Raw genomic sequence first — 23046 nt, forward strand, 5'->3', positions numbered from 1 at the left:
AGACATGGGCTTTGGAGTCAGGAAGAGCCAGGCTCAAATGTTGCCTTTTCCGTTCACTGGCTCTGTGGCCTTGTCTAGTTCTGCGGTGCGTCTGTGCCTCAGCTTCCCGATGTGTAAGATGGGGATGCCGACATCCACCTCCCAGGGCTGCCGCGAGAGGAAGACAAGCCCCAGCACAGATGCCGCTGCGACGTACAGAGCTGCGAAATGGGTAGCTGAGGAAGGACACGTGTCTGGGGGCCACAGAGATGGCCAGTGCAGAAGAACACAAAGGGAACTGCCATCCTCTGGCATTTCCATTTCCTGGCCCCGCAGGTTGAGGAGTTCCACTTGTTGCAGCTAGAGACCCCAGCTAGCAGACCGCAGCAGTTGCGACCTAAGGGGCTTATGCTGGGGAAATGGGGCAGAGTGTATCTCCAAGCAGCCTGGAGGGGTCTGGGGGAAAGGACAGGGCAGGCCAGAGGGGCATTGTGCAAACGTGGGGGGTTGAGAGTAGATGATTGGGTGGGTGGAGCTGCACTGCAGGGTACCAGTGCGCGCGCCTGAGGTCGGAGGAGGAGGAGGGGTGAGGGGAATCTGGCGGGAAGGAGCCCCCCACCCGCGGAACCGCATGCGCACTGGGGACCTGGAGGCACGGGCTTTTGTTGGGCAAGCGGGCGGGCTGGAGGGGTCCGCGCATGCGCAGGCTCCCCAGCCGCGGGGGGTGCACGAAGAAAAGGGGCGGGGTGGTCCGGGCTGCTGTGCTGGCAGCAGTAGGCGAGGGCGCGGCTGCGGGGTTCCCGGTGCTGAGCACGGACGCCATTGGAGCCCCAGGGAAGGTAAGGATCCGGCCCCAGCCCGGACCCGGAGAGGGCGAGTGGAACCCGACGCGCTGCGCCCTCCTCCCCCCTCCGGATCTGAACAAAGCCCAAGCACTCAGAACCGGAACCCCATTCGACCCAAGGGCTAGACGGGAGCCCCCGCTCCCATCACCGTGAGTCGCAGGCGCTGGGCTCCGAGCCCTTTTTACGGCGGAACCCATGACCCGAACGCCTGTAGCAGCCCCGTGCGCTGTGCCCGAGCTGCGCTTCCTCAGCGCGGAGGCCCCACCCCCACCCCACCACTCCTAGATTACTCCAGCCGAGCTGACCGCCGGCCCCTTCCTGGAGTGCCAGTCCTTGGATGCGAGAGCTGCGGCGCTGCAACTGGAGCCTCACCTAGGTCCGAGGCCCCGACTCCATCCACCCCTAGCGCTCCAGCATGCGCCCCACCTAGACCGGAATCAGCTGGATGCCCCCCTCCCGGACCTGGGCAAAAGGTCCCTGGGATTCAGTTTCCCTGAGCTTGCCGCTGTCCCTGTTTTCTGAGCCCTCCCACGTGCTCCCCTCCCATCCTGGTGCCCTGCTCCGGCCCTCAAATTCAAGCCCTTTGTTTCCGCCTCTCTCACTGCATCCGCTTTGGGACTCTTGGGACCCCAGCCCTCCGGGACACCCGCTATCCAAATGCAGCCGCTGGGACGGGGAGCCTGCCCATCCTAAACTCCCTATTCGGTGCGAGGGCTGTCCCTTTGCTAGGGCTCTGTCCCTGACCAATCGTCCCCCATCAGCCACTGCCACCCCCTTGTACTGCCTACTACCTAGTAACCTGATGATCGTGGCCCCTGACCTCCCGAGAGATCCCAGCTCCCACCGGATCCCGCCCCTCCCCCTGCAGCTGCCTCCCCCTCCCTCTCAGGCTGAACTCGCTCTCTCTCGGGGACCCGCAGCATGGCAGAGGGAAGCTACAGCGTGGAATCGGAAAACCACAGCGTGGAAGCCATGGATGAGGGGAGCCACGAGGTCAGGGAGGGAGGGATGGCCGAAGGCAACGACTATGAAGAGTTTGGTGCTTTTGGTGGCTATGGCACCTTCACCAGCTTTGACATGCACATCCTCAGAGCCTTCGGCAGCTTGGGTCCAGGCCTTCGCATCTTAGCGGTGAGGCCCCTTCTCGGCCACCTGCTGGCCTGGGCCTTTTGCCCTGGGAAGGGGGAAGGGGGCTGGGTGAAGGGGAGGGTGGAGTGGGGGAGGACTGCCCAGCTCCCCCAAACCTTCCCTCTCCTGCTGGTTGGAGGAAGGGGGTTTGGGAAGGTCTCGGGGTGGTCGGGGCTGGCTGCCAGGGGGGAGGGGGGCCGGCCCAGGGCAGCATGACACCGGCGTGTTAGAGTGGTCTGCCTTCCCTGCCCTTCTCTCTGGCCTTGCAGAATGAGCCCTGGGAACTGGAAAACCCTGTGCTGGCCCAGACCCTGGTGGAGGCCTTGCAGCTGGATCCGGAAACACTTGCCAACGAGACGGCCGCCCGTGCCGCCAACATAGCCCGCTCTGCCGCCTCCAACCGTGCCAATCGGGCGGCCGCCCGGGCCGCCGCCGCCGCCGCCCGGGCCTCCTTGAACCAGGCGTTCACTGACCACCGGGTGGCCACACCTCGGGCCTTGGGAGACAGTGTGCAGCCCACGACCCGCACCGAGGCTCAGGGGGCCACCCCTGAGACACCCCTGGCTTCTCCGCAGATCTCCCAGATGTTTGTCTCCAGTGAGGTGGCTGTCCCTGGGGCTCCAGCAACCTCCACGCAGTCCCAGGCAGCCTCCGCGGCCCAGGAGGCTGCTACCGAGGGCCCTAGTACGGCCTGTGCTTTCTCTGAGGCCCCACGTGCCAGTGAGGTGGATGCCACCCGGCCCAAGGCAGCGTTTCTGGGCCAGAACGATGTCTTTGATTTCACTCAGCCGGCAGGTGTCAGCGGCATGGCCTTCCCACGCCCCAAGAGACCTGCCCCGGCCCAAGAGGCTGCCACGGAGGGCCCCAGTGCTGCCTCCGGTGTGGCCCAGGCCGCACCTGCCAGGGAGGCGGCAGCCACCCGGCCCAAGGCGACCAAGTCTGGGAAGGCTCTGGCCAAGACCCGGTGGGTGGAGCCTCAGAATGTTGTGGCTGCAGCTGCTGCCAAGGCCAAGATGGCCACAAGCATCCCTGAGCCCGAGGGTGCAGCTGCCACCGCTCAGCACAGTGCCGAGCCCTGGACCAGGATGGGAGGCAAGAGGACAAAGAAGGTGAGATCTCCCTGCCGCCTCCACACCCCCATGCTCCCCTCCTTTCCTTCTTGTTCTCGCCTGCCCTGCCCTGCCCTGCCCTCCCCTCCCCTCCCCTCCCCTCCCCTCCCCTCCCCTCCCCTCCGCTGGGCCGTGTTTCTTCAATGCAAGTTTGCTGAGCATGTTTTCACGTCACGGAGTTCCTACCCTCGGGACTGGTGGGAGAAGAGGCTGGCTCTGTGCCTGGCCCTTAGTACGCACGCGGCACGTGCCAGCCGCTGCCCGTCCTGCTCTTGTTTGCACGTACCTGCTACGGGGAAGGCGTGTGCCGCGCACGTTGGCATTGGCGAGCCTGGTAGCCCCTGGTCTCCGCTCTAATTCTGCAGTCCAAGCACCTGGATGATGAATATGAGAGCAGCGAGGAGGAGAGAGAGCCCCCTACGGTCCCACAGACCTGGAGAGCATCGCAGCCCTCGGTGACGGCGCGGGCGCAGTCGGCCCCTCGGACCCCGATGGCCCCGAGGTCCCAGATACCCTCAAGGCACGTACTGTGCTTGCCCCCCCGCAACGTGACCCTTCTGCAAGAGAGGGTAAGAAGTCTGCCCTTCCCCATCTCCCTCCTCTCCTCCCTTTGGGCCACTTCTCTGCAGTCACCCGTGCCTCGGTCTCCCCGTGTGTCCCTCCTTCTGCAGGCAAATAAGTTGGTGAAATACCTGATGATTAAGGACTACAAGAAGATTCCCATCAAGCGCTCAGGTAGGCAGCCCGTGCCCCCTCGCCAGCCCCTACTCTGCGGCTGTGCCCCCCACCCCACCCCCCGCCCAGCAGGCTGCAGCTGGTCCGTCCAGTGCCACAGCACGGGGTCCCGGCTGTGCCGCCCCCCGCAGGGCTGACCAAGGGGCCGCAGCTCTGTGGCCTCTGCTCAGCCCAGGTGCTCGCTCTAACTGCCCCCACCCGCAGACATGCTGAAGGACGTCATCCGAGAATACGACGAACATTTCCCCGAGATCATTGAACGAGCAACATACACTCTGGAAAAGGTGGGTGCGGGTGGGAGCAGCTCTGTGGAAGAAGACTGGGGGGGCGGGGGCCTGCAGCCCCTCGGGGTGGCGTCGGTACCTCCGGTTCAGGAGCCTTGCCTGCCTCTCCGCCTGGGCCCTTCCCTGCCCTGGCTGCTCTAGCCGCGCCTCCTGCCCTCCCTGACCTCTCTCGTGCTCCCCGAGCCTTTTCTTGTCTCCTGAGGGGGGTCTCACTGGCGCTGCCGGTGCCCAGGCTCTCACAGGGCAGGTCCCCCGGGTCCTCTCCCCTTCCGCCCTGGCCCATGAGTTTGGATTCCCCGCTGAGGAGGTTGAGGTTCTAACCGGGAAGTGCCTGCCTGCCTGCCAGGTGCCCAGCACGGGGTTTGATCTCCCCCCTCCCCACCATTGTCCCCCCCTGTGCAGAAGTTTGGGATCCACCTGAAGGAAATCGACAAGGAAGAACACCTGTACATTCTGATCTGCACACGGGATTCCTCAGCTCGCCTCCTTGGAAAGTAAGAAAGGGAAGGAGGGCTGTGGCCTTCCCGGGTGGTGCCCGTTCCCGGCCCACAGCCCCTCAGAGAAGTGGGAACACGGAGCTTGAGTGCCGAGCACGGCTCCCACACGGTGGGGACTAGTGCTTGAAAGGGACAGTAGCCTGGGCTGAGGCCTTGCTGCCGGCAAGGTCCCCCCAGGCTGCTGTCAGGGTTTCCTCCAAGGCTTCCGAGGAAAGCAGCTTGCCCTTTGCCCTCTGCCCTCTGCCAGGCGTCTGCTCCCTGCCTCAGCCTGTCCTCTGCGGAGCCCTGGCAGGGAAGGACCAGGGTCCATGTTTTAGGGAGGAGGTGATTAGGTCTGAGGCAGAGGTGTGAACGGGCTGGGAGCAGGGCGTGAGCTGTGCCCATGGCTGGGAGGAATTGCCCTGGCGCTGGGGTGTGTGGGAGAGGCCAGGAGAGTGAGCCGGCTGTCCCGTCTCAGCCAAGTGGCTGCTGGACAGGATCCCGCTTTCTGCACCTTTAGGACCAAGGACACTCCCAGGCTGAGTCTCCTCTTGGTGATCCTGGGCGTCATCTTCATGAAGGGCAACCGTGCCAGCGAGGGTGAGTGGCTGGACCTGCAGCCGGGGGCTTGCCCAGAGCCTCTTCCTGCGGTGCCAATCTCTCTCACCTCCTCTCCCCTTGCAGCTGTCCTGTGGGAGGCGCTACGCAAGATGGGACTGCGCCCCGGGTGAGACTGGGCTCTCCCTGATCCTCCCCTGGGTGCCGTCCTCTGGCCAAAGGGGTCCCGGGATGGGGACAGCCCAGTGGTCTGGTGCAGGGGAGTGAGGCTCCCCAGACTAGGTGGAGGGCAAAGGGTCTTGTCAGGATGGATGGGGGAACGGTGCCAAACTCTCAGCCGCCTCTCTGCTCTGTGTCTCCAGATGAGAGGTAAGAGAGACGGCCGGAGTTAGGGACTGCGTCACACCCTACTGGGGTGTCCCTGGCGAGCAGTCATTTGGCCTGTGCTGCATGCCCAGGCCTCGGTGGCGATGCCCTGTGAGCTGGGAAGCTCCTGATCATGCCAGGGAGTGCCCCTGCCCTCATCCAGGGGTCGGGCACTGCCACCATCTCTGCTCATGGATTCCCGCCCTTGCCCTCAGGGTGAGGCACCCGTTCCTTGGCGACCTGAGGAAACTCATCACAGAAGAATTTGTGAAGCAGAAGTGAGTATGTAGGAAGCTCACTTCCTTGCGTGCAAAAGAGTGTGGCCGAGAGGGCCTTTCCGTGTCCCAAATCTTAAAGTAGAGGGACGGGCGCCTCCGGCGTGGGCACGGGTGCGGGTCGGCCCGTGCGCGCCTGTGGGGAGCAGGGCGCCGGGGCAGTCTTGGAGAAGGGAGCTTGCAGTGCCTGAGCACCAGGCGTGGGCAGGGAGCACGCGGCTCGCGGCTGAGTGTTTCTTCCCTGCCCGTGGGTTTCCTCGGCGGGGTCTTTCCGGGGCTGGGCCAGGCCGTGATAGAAACCCTCTCGGCGGGTGTGCTCAGAGCAGGGGGCCTGAAGAATGACTCCTCTGTTCCCAAGGCACCCAACAGGAACTTGGGGTCGTCGTGACGAGGGGCACAGAACACTTGTGGCCTTCCTATGAACAAATGCCCTACGCCTGTCCCCCTGCCCTCCCGCACGGCTTCCAGGCAGGAGCAGTGGCAGGAGGCTTTGGGGGCCTGCCTCTGGCAGGCAGAAGCGCAGGGAGTGAGACTGTGAGCGCGTGCGTGGGGGGCGGCTGGAGGCGCGGGGCAGGCCTGTCGCAGGGGCCGAGAAGGGGCGCCGTGGAACCCGTCAGTTCAACCTCAGGTCTGCCGGGCTAGACGCAAAGCTTCTTTGCTCCCACGCTAAGGTACCTGGAATACAAGAAGATCCCCAACAGCAACCCCCCCGAGTACGAGTTCCTGTGGGGCCTGCGAGCCCGCCACGAGACCAGCAAGATGCGGGTCCTGAGATTCATCGCCCAGGTAACGGAGGCCTCTGTCCGGGGCCCTGTGCTGGGGCGGGGCTTCCACACCCTGCTTGTCTCTTGGTCGAGGCTTGCTTGTTATGGTGTATTTCCAGTGGGGGTGCCAAGGCTCAGAGAGGTCCCCGAGCGCCTTACACCCGGTCACAGGCGTGGTCGGCCTGAGGGATGGGGCGACGTCCCCGGTGTGGCCCAGAAGAGCGGAGCCCGATTCCTGCCGAGCGCACGGGAGGAGGGTGTGAGGTGGGCAGCGGGCGCTCGGTGGGGCTGGGGCCGCTCCCCACATGGTCGGGGTTGCTGTTTCCGCCTCAGAATCAGAATCGAGACCCCCGGGAATGGAAGGCTCATTTCCTGGAGGCCGTGGACGACGCTTTCAAGACTATGGATGTGGACATGGCTGAGGAACATGCCAGGGCCCAGATGCGGGCCCAGATGAACATCGGGGAGGAAGCTCTGGTTGGACGGTGGAGCTGGGACGACATCCAGGCCGAGCTCCTGACCTGGGATGAGGACGGAGATTTTGGCGACGCCTGGGCCAGGATCCCCTTTGCCTTCTGGGCCAGATACCATCAGTACATTCTGAATAGCAACCGTGCCAACCGCAGGGCCACTTGGAGAGCTGGTGTCAGCAGTGGCACCAACGGTGGGGCCAGCACCAGCGTCCTAGATGGCCCCAGCACCAGCTCCACCATCCGGACCCGAAATGCCGCCAGGATTGGCGCCAGCTTCTTCTCCTGGATCCAGTAAGAGTTTCGGAAGAGAAAGGCAAGGGCCTCTGCGGGAGGGCCGTGCAGGGGCCCTGACACGTCAGAGGGAGGCCGCGGGCGGGGTGGATGGGGCGCGAGCAGTGGTGTGCGTGTGGAAGGACGCTTGTTTTCTGATTTCTCTCCCTCCCTGGTGAGCGCGCGTTTCCCTCAGATGTTCCCACTTTTATTCCTTGTGCTTGCAGACACCGCTGAAGAGCTGCAGCAGTCTTCCCCGCCCAGCCGGGGGGCCTCCTCAGAGTCCTTGTGGACACGGCGCCCCAGGCGGCTTCCATGAGTTCAAGGTGGCATGCAAGATGAAGCTTTCTTTGCTCTTCCGGCTTTCGTCGTGTGCTTTTTCTTGTGCTGTCATGTTTTGGTATCAGTGTTCCATTAAAGTTGCAGAATGCACTGGGCTGTTCCCTCGTTTACCTGTGCACCTGGTGCCGTCCGTGGCCCGTGGCTGGGCTTGTAGCGAGGAAACTTCCTCGGGCTTTCTGCCACAGGTGGGCCCGACTCTGCTGTAAGGGTCCCCAGGGGCAGGCGGGATGCTGGCAGGTGTGGGGGTTCCCGCTGAGTGTGGGGACCATGAGTTTGAGGAGGCCCCCGGCAACACGGTGTGTGACTTCCTGCAAGCCTTGCCGGGCAGCCCCAGTTCCACGCCAAGAGGGGGCGCAGCAGGAGGGATGGAGCGGAGGACTGGCTTGGTGCCACTGTCCCTCCTGCTGAGGGACAGGGTCAACAGACACCAGGACCCCGCCTCCTGTAGCCCCATCTTGGAGAGGATGTTCTGGAACCCTTGGCTCATCATTCACACAATTCAGAACCTCGTCCTAGGGACAGAGTCTTGAGGACAGCGAGATGGGCCTGGCCGCGATGCGCTCCCTGCTCCAGCGGGCAGAAGGAGGAGCCGTGATTGCTGGGAGAGCCGGACTGAATGAAGACCAGGCTTTGTGCGCACCTAGACGGTCCGTTGCCTGTGACAGGCCGGAGGCCTGTTTGGGGGCTTCTGTGCTCTTCTCCTTTGGAAGCAGGGCTCTCCCCGGGAGGCCAGGGCCAAGCCTAGGTCCTGGGGTGTCCAGGGGCTGGCTGATACCTGGGGGAGCCCGGGGTAGGGCTGTAGATCCTCTGGGTGCAAGACGGTGAGGGCAGAGACAGGTTGGCCTCCTGTGAAGGACTCGGTGGCAGGCAGGCAGGGACAGAGTCCAGGGCTTTCTGGAGCTCTGTGGTAATGTCCACGGCTGGGGAGCACAGAGCCCCAGACCAAGAAGATGGGGATAGCAGTGTAAGGATCCTGCCTCCCCCGCCCCTTCCCTTTGCCCCCAGGAGAGGCTCCCGTGGCTGCCAGACTTGGATCCTGACCCAGAGCGGGCTGCATAATTGGCACGGCCCAGTGGTAAATGTAAATGCAGGTCGCCTTGCTCAAAATTAGTCAGAATTTCGAGACAGTGACAGCACAGCATTCAACCGCTAGTGGAGCCCTTGTGAGCCTGGTACTGTACAGGTCACACACCCAGGAAGCCGGCCCTGTCTTCAGACAGACTTCGGGTGGGTCTGCACCGAGCTGGCTGCTGCTGTCATTTCTACCTCTCTGGTGCCTGTGTCCAGGCTTGGCCACAGTGACATTCTGGGATTTTAACAGAAACGGAGTCCAGAGATTTACTGGAACTGGACACACGTGCACACACACACCCACACACTCACACATAAATGGAATCTTCTTCCCTTTGTTTCCAGGTCTATGGCTGCGGCTGGGGGAGAGATGAGGGATGCATGGACACCAGCCCTGGTGTCATCAATTATATGCCATTTGGGTAGAGCCCCCTGGGACGCTTTTATGCACACAGGAGGCAATGCCTTCCCTTGGATCAGGATGGGGAGTCCTAGGCGTGAGTTCGAGCACTGTGTGCAGAGGGCACTCGAGATAGGGAAGCTCATCTGGAAAGGAGCAGGAAGCAGCCCTCACAGACAGGGCACCGGCCGGGGCACCACCTCCCGGGCCTCCGGGCTGGCTGGACTCTCCCCCTGGCACCTGCCCACCCGGAGCTGGGCCTCACCAGGGGCCCGCTCGCCCCACCCTGCAGGGACAGCGCTGAGAGCAGGCTGGGCAGGGAGGAGGAGAGCAGGGAGGCTGCCTGGGGCCAGGGAGGAAGGAGCACCCAGGGAAAGGCGGGCAGGCTCTGGGTCCCGCAGGAGGGTCAGGCCGGCCTCCCCAGGGACAGCCACCTCCTCACTCCCAGGGCCAATGGGACACCGAGGCAGGCCTCCCCCTGTCCCAGCCTGGGGCCTTGCGCAGACCCCCACCACAAAGTCCCATGGTCCATGTCAGCAGGTGCCCTCTGAGCCCCTGCTGTGGCACTAGCTGCTCCCACAGCCTCCTCCCCAGCGCGGCCTGCTCCCTCCCCTGCTCCTACACTTCAGATCCACAGGCATCAGTGGAGTCGCTTGGTTGCCGTTGTCACCTGGTACATTAAATGGCTCTGAGTGTTCACGCACAATTCCTTGTCAGGGCCTCCGTTTCCGTTTATCAGGCAAGCCTGAGAGGAGGGGACAATAGGTCCATTTTGTGGATGAGGAGACTGAGGCTCTGGGAGGGAAGTCCCTTGCTGCAAGTCCTGCGGCCAGGGAGCGTCAGAGCAGGGACTTCAACCCAGGACCCTCTGAGGCCAAGATGTGTGCTCTGTGCCCTGCAGTCGGGTGTCCCTGCCATGGAGGGCCTTGCAGCCTCCTGGGGGCACCACAGCCACCTGCTGGGCACCCTCACCCTCCTGTACACCTGCTCCCCATCTCCCTTCATTTAGCAAGATCCCTTCATGGCGGAGTTTCGCCTCCCCTGGCGGCTTCCCTGACCCTTAGGTTCATCAGAGGCCTTAAGGCCTGCCACTGCCCCCCACAGCCAGCCCCCTGGGACACAGGCTGGGCGTGGTACTGGGCATCCATCCTGCTCCTCCTCCTCATCTTGTCTTCGTCATCGTCAGGCCCTGGGCCGAGGGTGCTTTGTGCCCTATCTCGCTGCATCCTCCATGATCCTCTGGGGCTCTGCACCCCTCAGTGTACCCATGAGGAAACAGACCTGGAGAAGGGAAGCCACTTGCCTGAGGTCTCTGACCCAGCTCTGCCCCTGCCTCGACTAGACTAGTGACCGTGGCCCAGACTCTTCTCTCGGCCATTTGTGGACCTTCTTTAGTGTGCCTGTGAAGGTCTGTTCCCATGGTTTGCCCATTTACTATTCAGTTGTTTGTCTTCTAATGAATGAATCGTGAGGGTTCTCATTAATGTCATGTTCTTTTCCTTTGTAAGGAGTATATATTGCAAACGTTTTTAAAATCCATGGCTTGCCTTTTCATTTTGCTAATGATGAAAAGCAGAATTCCCGAATTTGATGAAATTCAGTTAACAGTTTTTATCTGCAGCTATTACTTTCTGTGTAATAGACATGAGTCCGCTGCCTACAGCACGTTCCCAAGGACTTTATCCTGCATTCTCTTCCAGAGGTTTTATATGTTAGCTTTTTGGTTTACATTTCACATCTTAACAAATCTAAGAAGTCTGACACCATACCAAGTAGCCTTCCTGACCCAAATGGAATGATACCACAAACCAACACCAGAAGGACACAGAAAAGTTCACAAATAGTTCGAAATTAAACAACAGTCCCTCAAATTATTACTAAGTCAAACAAAAAACCACAAAGCAGATTAGAAACTATCTTGAGACAAATGAAAACAAAAGCACGAATTTGCACAGCTTATCAGACGCAGGAAAAGCAACGGTAAGAGGGGTGTTTATTGAGGTAAATGCTTACATTAATAAAGAAGAAAGATCTCAAATCAACAACCTAACTTTATGTGTAAAGGACTAGAAAGAGGAAAACCACATAAACCCCAAGTTAGCAGAAGGAAGGAAGTAATAAAGATTAGAGTAGAAGCAAAGGAAACCGAGAATAATAATAGAAACAAATCAATGAAACTGAGAGTTGGTTTCTATGAAAAGATCAGCATAATGGACAAACTCTTAATTAGATTAACTGTGAAAAACACAGAAGACTCGAATAACTAAAATCAGAAAGACAGGAGACATTCCAACCGATACAGAGAAAGAAGATTGTAAGAGAATAGTATCAACAATTATACACCAAGCAATTGGATAATCTAAAAGAAATGGGTAAATTCTGAGACACATACGACATACAACACCTACCGAGACTGAACCATGAAGAGATAAAAACTCTGAACAGACCTCGATAACTAGTTAGGAGATTGAATCCCTAATCAAATCCTCACAGCAGAGAAACCTCGGGACCAGACGGCTTCAGTGGGGAATCCCACCAAACAGTTCAAGAAGAATCAGCACCAGGGACTGACCAGGAGGAAACACTTCCAACCCATTTCAAGAGGCTCGCATGAACCTGACAGCAAAGTGAGACTAGGAGACCACGAGCAAACAAAGGAGGATAAAAGGAAAGACCACCATCCCAGAAGAATGTTTGTGCAAAAATACTCCGCAGAGGTCTGGCAAACCGAATTCAACAGCACGTTAAAAGCCCATGACCACGTGGGATTCCTTCGTGGACGGCAAGGAAGTTTCAGCCAGTGGAAGTCAGTTAATGCAGGGCACCACGTCAACCCAATGAAGGACAAAACCACAGGATGATCTCAGTCGCTGCGGTAAAAGCTTCTGACACAATTCAATACCTTTGATGATAAAAACACTCAACGAGCTAGGATAGAAGGAACCTACCTCCACGTACTCAAAGCCAGACATAAAAAGTCCGTTGTGAATATCATAGCTAACGGCAGAAGCGTGAGAGCCTTTCCTCCGAGATCACGAATGAGGCAAGGATCCCCCCTTGGCCACTTCTGCTGGGCAGAGAACTGGAGGTTCGCCGGAGCAATCAGGCAAGACACAGAAAGAAAAGGCATCCTTTCTGTTTTTAAGCTAAGAAGTAGCCTTCTAAATAACCCACAGCTCAAAGAAGAAATCATCGGTAAAATTACAAAATGTAATAAGCTGAATAATAATGAAAACCTGTAGGATACAGTTTAAATGTCTATATTACATAGAAAAAGGGCAGAAATTATTGACCCACGCATCTTCCTCAAAAATGTAGCAGAACAGCAGATTAAACCTAAAGAAAGCAGAGGCATGAAGTAAGGATAAAAGTTTAAATCAGTTAAAGATAAAACAACATAGCCAAAAGTTGCTTCTTTTTGCTGACGATAGGCTTGATCCACGGCTTGCATGTGTCTGAGGGAAGGAGAGAGAAATCACGAAGTAACCAATGTCTGCAATGAATGAGGAGACTCGGCTACGGACAGTAAGGTATTAGAGAGATCATTAGTCAAGAACGACCTTGTGCCAATACATTTGAAAATTTAGATACCACATATGAATTTCAAGGAAACATAACAAAATGCCACCAAACAAAGGGAACATCTGAACTGGCCGATGAATGCCACGTGAATGGAATCTGCAGAGAGCACCGGCAGCAACAAAAAGAACCTCCAGACTGCGTTCGCTCCCCTAATTAATTCCACAAAGCGTTTCAGAAAGAAACGATGTCAATCTTACATTCTTGCCAGATAACATATAAAAGAGGAAACACTTTCCATCTCATTTCATGAGGCCCAAGCCCTAAAAGAACGTGACAAGGAATGAAATGCACAGGCCTATCTTGCTCATAAGCACAGAGAGAATAATCTTAAATGAAGCATTAGCAAAACAAATCCAGCTATATCTCTAAAAACATATGTCACAGACAAGTCAAGAATATTCTAGAAATGAAGTGGTCGATCTCACAGAAGTAATGTATTAAGGGAACAGACTGTACTCTGTATAGAAGCAGGAAAAGTATTATATGCGCTGGATTTTTTAAAAAATGCACATCCACTTATGATAAAAAAAAAAAAAACTCTTAGCCAACGAGGAATTAAAGGGAACTCTCTTAATTCAATCAGACCACCTTTCAAAAGCCTGCAAAGACAGTCCCACTTTCTGGAGAAACACTGAAAGCTCTCCCTCCGAGATCAGGAACCAGATCCAGAGATAGCCGCGGCCACCAGTCAGGGTGACAAAGGAGGAAACAGTAACAACAGTGAGCCAGCAAATACAGCCCTAAAAGCACACACACGCTGACCCAAGGACACGCATGCGAATGTTCACACAGTGACAAATGCAACATTCCAGCACTGCAAACTACTGACATGTCCATCAGAAATAGAAGGTATAAACAAATTGTGCTACATTCCTGCACATGGAAATACTGTTCAGTACTGAAAAGAAATGAAATACAGTTGCAAGCGATCACAAAAATAAATAGTAATAAATGAAAACAGTGTTGCCGAGAGAAAGCCGGGTTGTTAAAATGTGTACTGTAAGGGTTCTCCTTATGTGTAAAGAGGTCACAAAGAGGCAAAATTCCACTACAGTGTTAAATGTCAAGACAGTAGACAGGGTCTCAAGCGGATGCATGGGCTGGAGAGCAGTGGTGCGACCACAGCTCACTGCAACCTTGAACTCCTGGGCGCAAGCAACCCTCCTGCCTCAGCCTCCCCAGGAGCTAGGACCACAGGCGCATACCAATATGCCCAGCTGTTTTTTTTTCATTTTTCGTAGAGACAGGGTCTTGCCCTGTTGCCCAGGCTGGTCTGGAACTCCTGGCCTCAAACGATCCTCCCGTCTCAGCCTCTCCAAGCGCTGGGATTACAGGCGTGACCCCACTTGCCCAGCAACAGGACCCCATTTCCTGACCCAGATGGTACTGACTCCGATGTTTGCAATGTAACGGTTTCCTGAGTTCCCTTTCTGTATTGTACTCTGTCACATTCATGTGAAGATATTTAAATACATAGAATCCCAGGAGTGTCCACAAAGACTTGACGCTTCAGTGATTTATATATTCTTTGACCACAATGCCACAACGGAATCTAGAAATTAATAACAAACATCAGTAGAAAGGTCTCTCTCTATATCCTCCTAGGTAACCCAAGCGCTAAGAAAAACTCATACTGAAATCAGAAACTACTGTGAGCTGACAAAGAAAAGTTGAGAGGCCTTTGCCTGCCAATATCCCCAAGTCTCCTGTCCTGAGAAGGTGAGATTACACAGGGAAGACCCTCCTGCACGTGTGGGAAAGGGCAAGATGCCAGCAATCGGAACCCAAAGTCCAAAGGAGGCCGGGGCTGAGAAATTTCTGCGGGCAGCCCGTTGAATCCCCATTCTGGGGTTGGGCCTATGCCTTCCAGTGAGCCTGACGTTCCAAAGTCCATAAATCTGCAGAGAGTAAATGTCTCCTTAGTCTCACAGAGTTGGCAGAGAGCGATTTGCCGAACTACAGGGAGCTGCGTAAATGGTGTCTAAACGGTCATTAAGTGTACTTGAGAGCAGTCCTCCAATTTACAGCCCCCACCGTCACCCTCAACGAGCAGGGCTACAGGGCAGCGCCCGACTGGCAGACAGTTGGAAGGTCTGGTGAAGGGGTTCAAGTCCGCGGCTTTCCAGCTTTCCTCACTGGTGGTGGAAGATCAGCTCTCCCAAATGAGCTCAGTCAGGTATCACCCATCTGTCGCCTTTCCAGCTCCTGACACTGTATTTCTAATGTCTCCTCACCCATCCTCTTTGCCTTTGCGGGGTTAAGCCTTAAAAACAAAGGAATTCAGCGGGGGGTGGGGGGGCGGAGGAAGAAAGGGAAGGGGTGAGGGTGAGAACAGCAGCAGGATGAAGGAAGCACGGGGACAAAAGTGCCCTGGAGACCCTGGTAGCAGGAAGGAGGGTCCACGGGGAAGTGGAGGCAACGCCTGGCTCGGGCTGTTGGTGAGTGGGACTGCAGGGAGTGGGCATCCGGATGGACACGGTGTCCACACCTGAGGAGTGGACGGCCCGACACCCTGAGGGAGAGAGAGCGTCCCAGCACCCTGCAAAAGGCAGAGGAGGACACTGGCCCCGACATAAAAGGGAAGGCAGTTCTGTAAAGAGGCAACAGGCGGGTGCTGGGTGGCAGAACAACAAACGTCAGTGACATTTTCCTGTCTGAGGCCACCACAGAAACGACTTCCCCTATTGTCCACGCTCATGGCTCCTTGTCATCTAATCCCGTACCATCTTCTGTCATTTGTCACAGAACAAACAGGCTGTGGCTGACGTGACGTGCCCGCCCTACCAGGCCGAAAGCTCCAGGCACATGGCATTAGGCCCATCATAGCCGAACAAATTGATTATTAGTCACTCCGCAAGCAGCAGCGGAGGGGAGGGGGGAGGAGGGGGGGAGAGGAAGAGAAGGCAGAGAGGAGGAGGGAGGACAAGAGGGAGGAGCGAGGGAGGGCAAGAGTGAGAAAGGAAAGAGGGGAGGACAGGCAGCAGGGCGTGGGCGAAAGCAGAGGGGGTGCAGGGCGGCAGTCAGGGAGGGGAGAGAGGAAAGATGAGGGGTGACGACGGATGCTGAGGTGAGGGAGGAGGAGAGAGGGCAGAGCAAAGGGCTTTGCAGGACCTGGGTGAGGGAGAGGAAGGGACGGGGAGAGACGCCCTTTTCCAGGGGCCACAGGTGAGCACAGCCTAAGAGCAGGGGGCAGGACGAGGGGGGCCGTGAGGGAGGAGGAAATGGCCAGGTTTGGGAACCCTGCCCTGCCTCTGCAAAGAGGGATCCGCCATCCCAGGTCCTGCCTGGGACTTCTTGTGGGGACCGTTTCAGAGGACGAAGCTCGAGAAACCAAGAGCGAGGGGTGCAGGGGACATATGTCATACCAGGGCCTGCCACCCCAAACAGAGGGACCTTCCATGCCAACAGGCTGCGTCTGCCCATTGCAAGCTCTGCACCCAATCCTCTCTTCCCCTGTCAGACATGGGATTCAACGAGCATGTTTAAGGGAACCCCTCCCCTGCCTAGGCCCCCCTACTGCGGACATCCAACCCCTTTGCCGTCAGAGCACAGCCTCACCCCCAAGAAACCTATGGGCCACCAGTGTAAAGCCCTGTGAATGTCTGCTCAGGATGAAGCGAGAGTGCGTGTGTGTGAGATAATCATCTCAGTGATCAATATATCTGTGCAAATTGTGAACTCTTTCAATGTGCCGGCTCTGCTAAAATCTCCTCTCCCAAGGGCCTTTATTTCAAGGACCAGCTCTGCTTTTCTCCCACAGTCCAATGAATGCATCAGACACTGAGCTTCGGTTCCCATGGCAACTGGGACTAATGGTCTAGGGACTAAGGGTGAGACAAAGAGAAACGCAGGGAAATGAGTGCTCTGTCTTCCTCCGAGGTTCACAGCTCCTATTCAGAGATTCAAAAGGACGTTCTCTTTCATTCTGCCCTGCCCTCCCCTGGCTGCTTGGTCGAGGACAGAAAGGCAGGGGGTTCAATATGAATCCAGAATTTCTACAACCACACAATGCACCTGCTTGGTTTCGGAGACCCAGATTTCTTTCACCGCCAAAGCATGCCCGTGGAATCTAGGATTACTGCCACCCCAACTCCCTCCCCCTGTTCCCACCCTCTAGCCTGCATCCTACTGCGAGGGTTTTCCAGCAGCCCCAATTTGAGGACACAAAAGCAAGTCCCGGCCCAATTTCAGAAATGCTGCCCCCAGCAGAGTGTTCTGATCCTCACTGGCAGAGCCACACAGGACGGTCCCCCTCCCTCCTTTCCTCTGTGGCCAGGGTGACCTCTGCCCAGACCACGAGACCAGTTTCTAGGACTCCCAGTTCCTTCTCCAGCCCTGTTCTACAGGGGCCTTGGGAGACTCAGAGGAAGGAGGCTCCTGGTCGCCTCTGACTTTTTGCAAAGAGCCAGACTAATGAGGGCCTCTTCCGTGGCCCCATTCCCGGAATAGCCAACTGCCTCCTTTGGATGGGCTCCCTGTTCCAGAGGCTGTGGGACCTGAGACTTCCCGCGATGTTATTTGTGAAGCAATGCAACACAAAACCTGGGTGTAGGTCTCCAAATTTGTCCAGCCCCATTCTCATTTCCTGGGACCCAACTGCTCACCATGTCCCATGTCCTGCAACCTCTCAGTTCCAACAGTCCAAGTAACCTCATCTTCCCTCCAATTAAGCAGCCCACATCCATAGCCAGGCCCTATACTGGAAGGAACCACGCTAACACTTGCCCCTCTTCCTGACTTCCAGCATCTGTTTGAGACATCCAGTCTGCTATTGGGAAGGCAGAGTGTGTCACACCCACTCCTGAGTATCCCCCTGCCAGGTCTCCTCTGTGGTCACACTCCTCTCAGGAGATCCCGGGTCCATTCCATATAAATTGAATCATATATTAGGATGGCCTTTTTTGACTGGCTTCTACCAGCAAGCATAATGTTTTCTAGATCAGTGTCGGAGCACGTATCAATATGTCATTCCTTTAACAGCCTAGTAATAATGGCACATTTTGTTTATCCATTCATCAGCTGGTAGGCATTTGGGTGGTTTTCAGTTTGGGGCTATTATGAATAAGGCCTTTACAGACACTAGTTACAGGTTTTTACTTGACATATTTTTTCAATTCATTTGCATAGATATCTAGAGTGGAATTCTTACATCATAAGGTAACTCAATATTTTACTTTGTGAGGAATTGCTAAACTGCTTTCAAAAGTGACTGAGCCATTTACAATACCATGAGAAATGTTCTATAAGATTCCAAATTCTTCACATCCTTGCCAACATTCGTTATAGCCCATATTTTCAACTTCAGCCATCCTAGTGACTGGGAAGTGGTGTCTCAATGTGATTTTGGTTAATATTTCCCTAATGAGTAATGATATTGAGCATCTTTTCTTGTGCTTATTGACCATTTGTGTATCTTCCTTGGAGAAACATCTCTTAAAATCCTTTGCTCATTTTTATTTGGGCAATGTGTCTGTTTATTATGCAGTTGTACTTTTTACACATTGTGGATAAAGTCCTATATCAGATATATGATTTGCAAATATTTTCTCCCATCTCATGTGCTGTCTTCCTTGTGCTCAATCGAGGATTCTGAAGCACAGAAGTTTTTAACGTCACAATGGAGCACAATTTATCTGTGTTTCAGTGTTTTCACTCATGATTTGGGTGCCATACCTAAGAAACCATTGCCTATTTCAAGGTCTTCAAGATTTACCCCAAAGTTTTCCTCTATAGGTTTATAGGTTTTATAGGTTTCCCTCTTAGATGTACGTCTATCGTCCATTTTGAGGTCGTTTTCGGGCATGGTGTAAGACAGTGGTCGAACTTCAATCTTTTGCTCATGCATATCCAACTGTCCCAGCACCATTTGTTGAAAATACTGTTCTTTGCCCCTTTGAGTTGTTTTGATACACTTGTCAAGTATCAATTTACCTTAAATGAAAAGGATTATTTCAGGAATTTCAATTCTATTACATTGATATATATCCCTATATTCATGCTAGTAACACAACACATCGATTACTGTAGCTTTGTGGTGAGTTGGGAAATCAAGAAGTGTGTGTCCTCCACCTTTGTTCTTTTTCAAGATTGCTTTGGCTTTTCTGGATCCCTTGCATTGCTATGGAAATTTTAGGTTTGGCTTGTCAATTTTTGGTAAACTGAAAACCTATTGGGATTTTTTAAAAGAATTATGTTGGATCTGTAGATCAGTTTGTGGACTATTTTAATGATCTATTGACTCTTCATCCGTGAATGAGGTATGCCTTTCCATTTATTTAGGTCTTCTTTAATGTTTTTCAATAATGTTTTATAGTTTTCAGTGTACAAGTCTTGCACTTCTTTTAGAAATTTTATTTCTAAATATTTTTCCCTTTGGAGGCTATTACAAATGAAATTGTTTTTATATTCCTTTTGTGTATTATTCATTGTTAGTATAGAGAAATATCATTGTATTTTTTATATTGATCTTACACTTTACACACTTGCTACTCTCAATGACTAATTCTAATAGTGGTTTCCTTTCTGGCTTCCTTCGTGCCTTTTATATATATGTTATCTGTGAATAGAGATAATTTTACTTATTTCTAGTCTGGAGTTCTTTTATTTCTTTTTCTTGCCTAAATGCATTCACTAGAAACTCCAGTAAAATATTCACTAGAAATAGTGAGAGGAGACATTGTTGTTTGTTGAGGGTGAAAGTTTTTAGGCTTTTACCGGTAAGACTGATAGCAGTTGTTGGGTTTTGGTAGAGTCTTTTTATCAAGTTGAGGAAGTGCCTTTGTTTTCCTAGTTTCTTCATTTTTTTAAATTATGAAATGGATTTGGATTTGTCAAATATGTTTCCTGTGTCTATTGAAATGATAACACGGTTTTTAAATTTGATTAATATGGTGTATTACATTGATTGATTGTTGTATGTTGAACCAACCTTAGATTCCTGGAATAAGTTCCACTTGGTCTTTGTGTATAATCCTTCTCTCTCTGTGTGTGTGTGTGTGTGTGTGTGTGTGTGTTCCTGCATTTGGTATATGTGTAATTTTTGAAGGATTTTTGTGCTTATATTCATAAGGGATACTAGTCTGTAGCTTTGTTTATTTTTTTCTTCTGATGTCTTCTCTGATTTTGGAATTTGCTTAAAGCTGAGCTCATAAATTCAGTTGGGAAGTGTTCCCACCTCTTCTATTTGTTGGGCAAGCTAGTGAAGCTTTGGTGTGATGCCATTTTTTAAATATTTGGTAGACTTCACTAGTTAGACCTGTGTCTTTCTTTGTGGAGATATATTTGTTATTAATTCAGTCCCTTTACTTGTTATAAATCTATTCAGATTTTCATTTTCTCCTTAAGACAATTTCAGTAATTTGCATCTTTCTGGAGATTTGTCCATTTCAAGTAGTTTATCAAATTTGTTGGCATGCCATTGTTTACATTATTCCACATAACCTTTCTATTCTGGAAGGTTGTATTAACATCCTATATTTCATTTTTAATTTTTATAATTTGCATCTTTCTAGTTTTTCTTAAGCTAGTAAAATTTTATCAATTTTGTTGAACTTTTCAAAGAACCAACTTTTGGTTTTGTTGATTTCCCGTATTATTTCCTATTCTCTTTTTATTTATATCACTCTAATATTCCTTATTTCCTTCCTTCTGCCTGTTTTCGGTTAGTTCATCCTTCTTTTTCCTCTGTCTTAACATGAACATTTAGATTGAGAACTTTCCTCTTGGTTAATATAGGAATTTATAGCCATCCATTTGCTTCTAAGAGCTGAAATAGCCACATCTTGCAAAGGTTGGGATCTTGCATTTATTTTACTCACAGTGAAGTGTTCTCCAATTTCCCTCAGGATATTTAGTCTTTAAATAGATGACAAAGTCCTTGAATCCAGAGATTGAAATCTGGGGGAAGGAAGCAGCTTAACTGAGGCTTCTGTATTTTGGCAATTTCCAGAATTTGGTGACAATGGAAGAGCTCGCTGAGCTCTTAGGGTAGGGATGATGGCTGAAGAATCATATGACATACAAGTTGGATAGTCAGGCTCCCTTTTACCACAGGAACTCCCAAACTGGCTTGAAAAAGAAGAATCAATACATGACATTATCCAACATAATAAAAGGTTCTGTACAAGTTGAAGAACTTTTGAAAAGGTGAACTAAAAATAGTCACCATTGAAAACTTCTGAGTCTGGTGGGGGACATAGACCTCAGAAACAATAATACTTATGATAGAGGTATGAACAATATATGACAGGAAAAGAGAGGATGGAATAAATAACTTCCTGAGGGGGTCAGGAACACTTGCATCAAGTTTAAGGGAGTGAATTGGAATTTATTAGCCATCCAAGCTGTGGGAACGATGTTCCAGAAAGTAGGAACAGAATTTGAAAAGACTGAAGAGAACTTATTTGGCAAATATTTATTGAGAACTTTGTGTTCTCCAAATACTCCAAGGTATGAGATCTAGAGAAGAAATCAACACGTCCTCTGTCCAGATCACTAATGAACCCGTGTATGCTGGGCTGGTGAAGAAAACATTCACAAACCAGTTCTTATCACTGTAAAAGGCATAATGACTCAGAGGATGTATGAAGAAGGCCATCTTGTCACCCAGTCAGTTCCTCTATAAGGGCAGTTAGTACCATGTCATAATTGCCATTATTTCCAGCTTTTTAGGTCCAGAAATTAAATGTTGTCCATATATCCACAAAGAATTGGGCTACAGAGGACTGCCTCAAATTGATAAAATTTACTAATATTATACTCATATGGTACACAAAATGATTTCAAGTGCTACATTTGGATGAACCATTTAAAGTTTTAAGACATATTTAATCATTTTTAAAAAATGATTCATTTTGCTTCACTTAAATTTGTTTTTTCAGTCATTTGCCATTTATGACAAGTGATGCTGGATTTCCACTTATGGTAGTGATGTAAAGTTTCCTTTGAAAATAGACTTATTAGGCTGGGCGCGGTGGCTCACCCTGTAATCCTAGCACTCTGGGAGGCTGAGGCGGGAAGATCACTCGAGGTCAGGAGTTCGAGACCAGCCTGAGCAAGAGCGAGACCCCGTCTCTACTAAAAATAGAAAGAAATGATTTGGACAACTAAAAATATATATACATATATATAAAAATTATCTGGGCATGGTGGCACATGCCTGTAGTCCCAGCTACTCGGGAGGCTGAGGCAGAAGGATTGCTTGAGCCCAGGAGTTTGAGGTTGCTGTGAGCGAGGCTGACGCCATGGCACTCTAGCCCGGGCAACAGAGTGAGACTCTGTCTAAAAAAAAAGGCCGGGCGCGGTGGCTCACGCCTGTAATCCTAGCACTCTGGGAGGCCGAGGTGGGCGGATTGTTTGAGGTCAGGAGTTCGAGACCAGCCTGAGCAAGAGCGAGACCCCGTCTCTACTAAAAATAGAAAGAAATTATATGGACAGCTAAAAATATATATAGAAAAAATTAGCCGGGCATGGTGGCCCATGCCTGTAGTCCCAGCTACTCGGGAGGCTGAGACAGGAGGATCCCTTGAGCTTAGGAGTTTGAGGTTGCTGTGAGCTAAGCTGACGCCACGGCACTCACTCTAGCCTGGGCAACAGAGTGAGACTCTGTCTCAAAAAAAAAAAAAAATAAGAAAAAAAAGAAAATAGACTTACTGATGTAAAGTGACTTAGTTCAAAGGAAAATACTAGGCCTTCTAAACACCACAATCAGGATATCATATGAGATTAATAAATTAAAATTCTAAGCCAAAACATAAGAAATTCAAGCAAAATATTTATGTAGATTGGAAGCATTTAGTATTATAATAGTTTTACCATTTTCAAATATGGCAAAAGGGTAAATGTGGCAAACAAGGGATTACCGAAATCCATGAAACACTGGCATCATCATTAATAGTGAGGATGCTGGATGCAGACCTTGGTCCAAATCCTAGGTCCATCACTTCTGGCCATGTGACCTTAAGAGAATTGCTTTTGCTTTCTCAATTCTAAATGCTTCTTTTGTGAAATTTCTATAATCACCAAACTCAAGAGGTGTTTGAGAGAATTAAAGGAGAGGGTCCCTGTAAAGCACTATGAAGATACCTGGCACATAGTAAGTGATCAATAAACGTTAGCTATCATTATTGCCATTGTTCATGTTACTAGGGACCGTCACTTTCTCAGATTATTGCTCTTCCCTTCATCATAGTAACCCAGGTGCCAGGAAGACCCTTGTAGTGAGGATTCTTTATTAGGAAGGGGGAGGAGAAAGGTGTGTCACAGGCTGGTTTAGTGATTCTTATGGGTCCCCTGCCATATTTTCCTTCCATTTCCTTTAAAGAGAGTTTAGAAAGGGGTTAGCCTTATAAATTTCCTTTGAGGAATCATGGTTTGCATTAGATTCTTCAG

At 52.3% G+C, this 23046-nt stretch overlaps 1 protein-coding gene and 1 non-coding gene across 2 annotated transcripts; both read left to right on the forward strand.

Moving 5' to 3' along the window:
* The first annotated feature begins 771 nt into the window (after positions 1 to 771).
* LOC138378080 (melanoma-associated antigen D4-like) lies at positions 772 to 7292 on the forward strand. The gene is made up of 12 exons (XM_069463361.1): positions 772 to 818; positions 1745 to 1955; positions 2222 to 3061; positions 3427 to 3630; positions 3733 to 3796; positions 4001 to 4080; positions 4483 to 4574; positions 5077 to 5156; positions 5241 to 5283; positions 5696 to 5758; positions 6427 to 6541; positions 6853 to 7292. Exons 2-12 carry the CDS (start codon positions 1746 to 1748, stop codon positions 7285 to 7287), a joined length of 2226 nt encoding a protein of 741 aa, XP_069319462.1. The 5' UTR covers positions 772 to 818; position 1745; the 3' UTR covers positions 7288 to 7292.
* Positions 6064 to 6194, forward strand: LOC138379355 (small nucleolar RNA SNORA11). Its single transcript, XR_011232121.1, has one exon. It is a non-coding gene; the product is annotated as a small nucleolar RNA SNORA11 (small nucleolar RNA).
* Positions 7293 to 23046: the final 15754 nt, after the last annotated feature.

Source organism: Eulemur rufifrons, chromosome 30, assembly GCF_041146395.1.
Source record: "Eulemur rufifrons isolate Redbay chromosome 30, OSU_ERuf_1, whole genome shotgun sequence".
NCBI classification, from domain to species: Eukaryota; Metazoa; Chordata; class Mammalia; order Primates; family Lemuridae; genus Eulemur; species Eulemur rufifrons.

What these genes read in the sequence shown, in the direction of transcription:
- LOC138378080 (XM_069463361.1), top strand. Translation starts at nt 1,746, where the DNA reads ATGGCAGAGGGAAGCTACAGCGTGGAATCGGAAAACCACAGCGTGGAA. An exon ending in GAGGCAAGAGGACAAAGAAG is followed by an intron (nt 3,062 to 3,426) that starts GTGAGATCTCCC and finishes CTAATTCTGCAG; the next exon opens with TCCAAGCACCTGGATGATGA. An exon ending in TGACCCTTCTGCAAGAGAGG is followed by an intron (nt 3,631 to 3,732) that starts GTAAGAAGTCTG and finishes CTCCTTCTGCAG; the next exon opens with GCAAATAAGTTGGTGAAATA.